The 7,206-nt window shown below is 49.2% G+C and overlaps 2 protein-coding genes across 8 annotated transcripts in view; one reads left to right on the top strand and one right to left on the bottom strand.

The window, feature by feature from the left end:
• The window catches only part of Sirt3 (sirtuin 3), a 23,882-nt gene extending 21,666 nt beyond the window's left edge, over positions 1 to 2,216 (top strand). For all 7 annotated transcript variants that reach the window (XM_031388758.1, XM_031388763.1, XM_031388760.1 and 4 more), the window contains 2 exons: positions 851 to 1,060; positions 1,802 to 2,216. In XM_031388758.1, the coding sequence (XP_031244618.1) occupies positions 851 to 1,060; positions 1,802 to 1,822 (231 nt within the window). In that variant the 3' untranslated portion in view covers positions 1,823 to 2,216. The remainder of the gene's footprint in view (positions 1 to 850; positions 1,061 to 1,801) is intronic.
• Positions 2,217 to 2,789: 573 nt separating this feature from the next.
• Ric8a (RIC8 guanine nucleotide exchange factor A) overlaps positions 2,790 to 7,206 on the bottom strand; it is a 6,961-nt gene continuing 2,544 nt past the window's right edge. The window contains exons 6-11 of the mRNA XM_031388756.1: positions 6,470 to 6,620; positions 4,937 to 5,032; positions 4,692 to 4,836; positions 4,469 to 4,613; positions 3,959 to 4,078; positions 2,790 to 3,565 (exon numbers count right to left, since the gene is read on the bottom strand). Coding sequence (XP_031244616.1) covers positions 3,445 to 3,565; positions 3,959 to 4,078; positions 4,469 to 4,613; positions 4,692 to 4,836; positions 4,937 to 5,032; positions 6,470 to 6,620 — 778 coding nt within the window. The 3' untranslated portion in view covers positions 2,790 to 3,444. The remainder of the gene's footprint in view (positions 3,566 to 3,958; positions 4,079 to 4,468; positions 4,614 to 4,691; positions 4,837 to 4,936; positions 5,033 to 6,469; positions 6,621 to 7,206) is intronic.

Raw genomic sequence — 7,206 nt, 5'->3', positions numbered from 1 at the left:
ATATATATATATGAATGTTTGCCTGTATGTATGTACATGTGTACACCCTGTGTGTCTGGTACCTATGGACAGGACATTGAATACCCTGGAACTGGAGATGTGAACTGCCAGGTGGGTGCTGGGAACCAAACTTAGCAGCAAGTGCTCCTAATTGCTGAGATATCTTTCTAGCCCCTTATTTTGATTTTTTTGAGGTGAGGGTCTTATGTAACCATAGATGACCTTAAACTTGCTGTGTAGCTGAGGATGACCTTGAACATCTGACCTTTCTCTGACTGCTGGGATTATAGGTATACTACTATTATACTGGCGCCACAGCTGTTTTGCTCACATTTAAATCTATAATCCATTTCAAAGTTCTGTAGTGAAAGGTAAGGACTGACTTTTCCCTTTTAGATAAGAGCCAGGCTTGGTATCACCCCTTAATGGATTCATTTCCCACTGTTATTCTTGGTGCAGACCCAGGAGGTGGGACAGTAGCAAGGTGGTAAAGGGTGCCTGCTCCTTATGTCGGGCAAGTATAGGGGAAGCTCGGAGCAGGGCCCAGGCTGTAGAGTGGACAGAGCAGGTTAGAAGGTTAGATGCTTGCAGGCAGAACATGTAGACAGGGAGGGAAGATGGAGTAGGAGAAGTCAGGACTTGTGTTGGCCCACCAAGTAGAAGAGAGAGGCTATAGATGGGAAAGGGATCACCTAGACCCGGGGGTAAAAGCCTTTGGAAACTAAGTGGCGGGTTCTTTGTGTCACAGTGTCAGCCTTGTCTCCTGCCCCAAGGTCTCTAATTAGACTGTAGTGCTCAATGTCTTGATGTGCATGGACACCCTGCCTTTCACATTTGGGTTATCTTTCAGGTGGAGCCTTTTGCCAGCTTGTCTGAAGCAGTACAGAAATCTGTGCCCCGACTGCTCATCAATCGAGACTTGGTAGGGCCATTTGCTCTGAGTCCTCGAAGGAAAGATGTGGTCCAGCTAGGGGATGTAGTTCATGGTGTGGAAAGGCTGGTGGACCTCCTGGGGTGGACACAAGAGCTGCAGGATCTCATGCAGCGGGAGCATGGAAAGGTACGAATGCTAAGCTTTGGGCCCAGTCCAGCAGACTGCATCCTCTCTGGCTGCTGCCCTCAGTGGTTGCTGGCCTTTAGGAGATGGTGCTCCCACAGACCATTGCTTTTTGCTCCCTACTCTACAACTGTCTGCTGGGACAGAGCTAACCAGGGGTGGTTTGGTAATCAGTGTCATTCTCCATTACAGCCTTTGGGAATAGGAAGCCAGGGAACACTATGCGTTGTAGGCTTTATAGTACCTGTGACTCACAGAAAATAATTTCCTGTGAGAACCATGTTATATGTGATTATTATAAAAAGGTGCAGCACTGCCCAGAGGATCTCACTAGAATATATCCCAGTTGATGTTATGTGGCTCTGGGCCTACGGTCTCACTTTCACTGGCAAAAGCTCCCAACCTCTGTGCTTAGCCTGAGCTCTTAATGAAACTGGACTGAAGAGAAGCCTGGCATATTAAGGAGCAGCCTTGGCATTTACTGCTGCCACAGATGAGACATAACCACCAGTATTACATCTTTTTGTTCCAATGTTTGGCTCTTAGGGCTGTACACAGGTGCCATTTATTAGAAAACAGTCTTTATTTAGCCACCTATGTTGTGCTAGGCCTTCTGGGATCTTTTTTCCTGTTCATTTCAAAGACAAAAGTTTATTCCATAAAATATTTACTTCAATGACTGGTCCATGCCTGGGATATGCTGGCCTCTGTGTGTGATGTTAACTGACCTCCTGTCTCCTCTAGCTGAATGGAGAGGACAAATAAGACTCCTTCACCTGGGAAAGTCACACAGGAGATCATCCTATGTCCAGGGAGACCTCATGCTGAAGACAGCTCCAACAGGTTTACAAATGTGGGCCAGACCACAAAATGTGGCCTGGCAGTGGTTCTCTGAGGCTGCCTTTGGAAAAGCTGACCAGGAAGTCTACCTTTGGGGCCACTCACATGCGATCTGGCCACCTCCTCACTGCTGAAGCTTGTAGTGTGGATGCCGATTTCTGGCAGTGGCCCTTACAGTTACCAAGAGGGCAGTACAGTGTGTCTGTCACCAGACAGGTGACACACTAGGGTAATCTAGCACGTTGATCTACAAAGTGGCATCTTTAACTAAAACATCATTTCTCGCATGAAATAAACTTAGTGTAAAACTTAGTGTAAACTTAGTGTAAACTTGGCATCCTTTCATTTGTCTGTTTGGGATAGTAAGTGTTGACATATTTCAGGTTATGTGGGTGTTCTCCTCTTGGATGACAGGACTGAGCCCATCTGTCCCCTGACTTACTCTGGTGTTAACTCAGGCCCCTCTTCTGCAGTCCCTCAAGAATACCTGCATCCTTTAGAATCCCTATCTGCCCAGCCCGCCCTAAGCCACTTCCCACTACTCAGCCCAGGCTGCTGCTTCCAGTGGCAGGCATTACCTGGGAACTCCCACTGGCTCTTCGGTTCTCCTGTCCTATGTGCAGTCATGACTAAGCACAGGCTGCTTCCTCCTCGGCTACTACTCAGAAACTGTTTTAGGCTGTTTGCCAGGTAGGAGCACCCCATTACTGTTAGAACCCATTTTTGACTGTAGCTAACCTAATAAGGTTCCAGGGACTGGGGTCTTGTTTTCTATCCTTGTTCTCCAATGACAGTAGATGTGTGGTGATCTAGGAAATCCTGAATGTTAAATAGAATGAAATCAGTTCCTATTTAATATCCTTTCACCCAACTATTTCACAGATACACAGTCTTGTCCCAAACTCTTCTTTATTCTGTGCTTCAGAAATCTCAGATTTTACCTTGTCTTACAACTTTTTGCCTTCACATAATTACTAAACCAGTGGTTGTGACTGAGTTGTCACAACCAGTGAGGCTTGGGTATGTGGATACTGCAATGGATGGCTGAGCCAGGACCAAAAACAATTTAGAAGAGGCCATTGGCCCTGTGCTCACTGGGGCCAGAAGCAGGAACCGTGATGCTTGGTGTGTTTTCTGACATACTTAAACAATTCCAGCAGATTCTAAAATGTTTGAAACACAGCGTATGCCCCACATATGGGCTCTGGGCTGGCATCCAGCCTAGTCATGTTTACACCATGTGTACCCTGCTCCATTACCACCCTCATACATGCATGTTTGTTTATGTGCCAGGGCAACTCTGCCCATGGCTGCAGCCACATCCAAGAAACAACTTCACTTGTGGAAATGAAAGGTGAGTTCCCAGTTTCACAGAGGGTAAGACTACCACAGTCCTAAACACAAGAAACTGGACCAAAGGCAGATGACGGAAATGTGAGGAGAGAAGGGCTCCCCAGCCGGAGAGGGGCGTGGCTTCTCGAGGCAGCACCCCAGCACGTGTCTGGAAGCAGCACCAGTTCTGAAGGGGAGCAAGGCCACTGCCATCTTCAGTCGGGGTCTGAGTCGGGGTCTGAGGAGAGCTGTCCCTCCATAGTCTCACACATAGCATCTTGCAGAGAAGTGAGGTGACCCCTGGGACTCATCCCCATGGGTTGGATGACTCTGTGCCTGCACAGAAAGCAGTGTGGTTGGGAAAAGGACCTAGTGTGCAGGGCAGGGCAGGGGCTCTTGCTCATTTCTTGGCTGCTACTTGGACTAGGTTAACTATTAACTAGGCCCCTATCCTAACCACCACTTAACTAGCTTTGAGACATAGACACTCCTTCACTTTCTTGTCCTTGTTTTCACCGTCTAGAAACAGGGCTCAATGCTGACTGTACCCTTTGCCAGAGGGATGCTGGCTGTATCCTCTCTTTGCCAGAGGGTTACCTCTAGGGCAAGTTATCTCAAATGTCTAATACAACCTCACTAGGATCGTCATCTCTAAGCCAGTCTCCTTGGGCTCACAAAACAGAATCATTCCCGTGTCTTTTAGCTTCAAGCCTTACTCAGAACACATACCTGGAGAGCTTGTCAAACATGTTCACTAGCTTCATGGCCTCATGTTCCTTCTGCTCCTCTGTCATGCCTTCCATGGGATTAGGCGGCTTCTCCTCCACCCTTCCAGTCACAGGGTTGATGCTACTTCCCAGGAACAGCGCATGGGAAATGGGTTAGTGATGCTATAGGAAAAGTGGCGCTCCGTGGGCAGGTAGTCTCCATCTTCATGCTTAGGGCTGGGTTAGCAAGAACCCACCTTCTTGGTTTTGGTTTTGGTGATGGGACTTCAGAAGGGAGATCCCCCTCAAACACCAGCCAGACAACTCTTGCCCAGGACCTCCTGGATACTAGATAGCTCACTTGATGGGCCTCAGTACACCAAGGATATAACTTGTCATTAGAATACAAGTTCCTGAATTCAGGTCTTATCTAGTCCTATTCTTATCCTGTCCTATGTACTACTGGTTCTGGTTGGGTAGTGGATGGGTAGGGGGATAGGGGTTATGAGGGAACCACATTAGGGGCGCATACCTGGCCTTAGCTTCCCTGTACTCCTCTGTGTCTGTGTCCTCATCCTCTGAGTACTGGCCCTCGGCTCGGCCCCCAGCCATGAGGCCCCTGGCAGCCAGGAGGCCAGCAGCATTCCCGTAGCCTGTGTACTTGATGAATCGGGGCACTGAAGACCAGGGCAGAGGTCAATGTGTGAATATGGCTGAGGCAGGGGAGGCCTGGGGCTTGGGCTCCCCCAACTCACCACTCTCAGAGCATAAGACAAAGAGGAACTCGGCAGCTACTCTCTTCACATCTGTATCCAGGTGTGTCATGAGGCGGACAAGCTTGTTTCGAAGCAGGTCCCCCACCTCAGGCCGAGTCCTCACATCCCTCAGAGGGGGCAGAACCTAGGAAGGCAGCTGTCTCTAAGTGTTGGCTTGGAGCAGCCAGTAGCCTGTAAAAAGGACCCAGGCCAGATTCCCCAGCTCCATCTCATTCTCCAAGTACCTGGGCCTTCAGGAACTTCCTGGCAGGACGGTGCATGCGGGCACATTCTGTCAACACATTCAGCACAGGTGCCACACACTCCTTCAGCCTGTGGGTCTGCAGAAGGGCTTCTGTCACTGACATATGCTCCCCAGGTATGGAGTTACACTGCACACTTCACCAGATGGTTCTAACCACCTCTTTTAAAGAGGCCACGTTAGCTAAGGGCCAAAGATAGTGCTGGGTATTTATTAGCTTAAAAAGGTATAGAAACATCGAAGCCAGTCATGGTGGTGTAAGTCTGTAGGTCCAGCACTTGGGAAGCAGGCAAGTCAGAAGTTCAAGTTCATCTTTGCCTGTACAGGGTCTATGAAACCCTTAAGAAGAGAAAGTGATGGAAACCAGACACACTTCTGGAAAACTTTGTGACCCGGGTCAAACAACTAGTTTCTTTAAAACCAACTGCCACGCCGGGCAGTGGTGGTGGGCACATGCCTTTAATCCCAGCACTTGGGAGACAGAGGCAAGCGGATTTCTGAGTTCGAGGCCATTCTGGTTTACAGAGTGAGTTCCAGGACAACTAGGGCTACACAGAGAAACCTTGTCTCGAAAACCAAAAAAATCCCAAACAAACAAACAAACAAAAAAAAACCCCACAAAAACAACAACAACAACAAAACCATCTGTCACAACTATAAACCAGGGCCATGAACAAAACAAAAAACATTTGAAGTTGTCTACACATCTGAGGTAGACACTGTACCCTCAGGAAACAGCAAAAGCAAATGACAGATTTCCTATTCAAAGTGCCTCATGGACAGCAGTGTACCTGTCCCTTCCCTGCCTTCCCATTATTTCCCTGGAGACTAACACCAGCAGCCATAGCAATAGGGGCAGGCAGCCACATCTCCTCACCAAGCTCATAGGTGTTGAACATCCTCTGCCCAGCAATATGGCTCCTCAGATCTAATGGATCTCAGTCTATGGCTTTCAGCTGTGGGGGCTCCACAAGGATAGGCTAGATCACTAGCCCTCTGGATCTCCCATGGAAACCCACAGGAGTCAGATAACTTTTGGTTATGCCTCTTTAAGATTCAGAGGGACAGTTGAGGGTGATGGCGGTGTCCATGCACATCTTTAATCCCAGCACTCAAGGGGCAGAGGCAGACAGATCTCTGTGAGTCTGAGGCCAGCTTGGTCTACAGAGTGAGTTACAGGAGAGCCAAGATTATACAGAGAAACCCTGTCTCCAGAGGCTTCTGAGAACCACTTAACAGAGACCTAAAAGATAATGTTCACCTTAGTAGAACCCTGAGAAGCTTGCTTTTCTTTGGGACTCAGCAGCAGGAGGGTTCGCACATACAGTGTATCTGCAAGCTTCTGAGGGGGCCCGACTGAGTGGCTACCATCTAGCCGCACCACAGAGCAATCGGAGGAATTGTCCAAGATATACCATCAAGCTGAGCTCTACTTGCCAGTACCAATGGTGCAGAAATAGTAGCCACAACTGGTGCCCAAGCCCCTGGGTATCCACAGAACAGGTCCCCCTCCTACCTGGTGCAGGCGCTTCTCTAGGAAGGCGAGGAGGGCACTGATCACATCCATATTAACTCCCATAAACTCTAAGGATCCTTCGTGTAGCTCCAGGGCAAGAAGGACATCCAAACATTTGAGGGGCAAGTTCCCCAGGAGATTCACCGTATGGCTGGGGACAGACAGAGGCCTTGACACAGTAACTACATTGAGCACAGATACAATCCCTGGCTCTTCTCCTGGGGTACACATGATATGTGGGCCCAAAGGATTGCACTGAGGACTACAGATAGGTAAGGGCAGGTGGTACCCCAACTCAAGTTTGATGGGGAGACTCTGTAGACTCCATCTGCACCATTCTGGCTGAGCTGAGATGCCAAGCAATCTCCCGAAACCAAGATGAGCTGAGGCGCCAGCAAGAGACCATACTGCCTTACAATGCTATGGCCACCACTGCCTCCTTGGGCCTGCCTTAGGCCTCCTTCTAAGGCCTTGTCTCTAAGTTCATAGCTCTTAGTCATTCCTGAGTTCCCTAGGCTCTCTGGAAACACTGGTGTCCCATTCCCCTGATGAAGCCTGGGCTCCTGGGTGCTTCTGATTCACAGCTAGGGATAAGGACTTCTGTACCGCCCGGTGGTGGTGGTGGTGGTGGTGGTGGCGCACGCCTTTAATCCCAGCACTTGGGAGGCCGAAACAGGCGGATTTCTGAGTTCGAGGCCAGCCTGGTCTACAGAGTGAGTTCCAGGACAGCCAGGGCT

The sequence above is a fragment of the Mastomys coucha genome, unplaced genomic scaffold (assembly GCF_008632895.1).
Source record: "Mastomys coucha isolate ucsf_1 unplaced genomic scaffold, UCSF_Mcou_1 pScaffold21, whole genome shotgun sequence".
NCBI lineage: Eukaryota > Metazoa > Chordata > Mammalia > Rodentia > Muridae > Mastomys > Mastomys coucha.
Note: the sequence above shows the minus strand (reverse complement) of the source record. Positions and strands in the feature narration are given on the sequence as shown.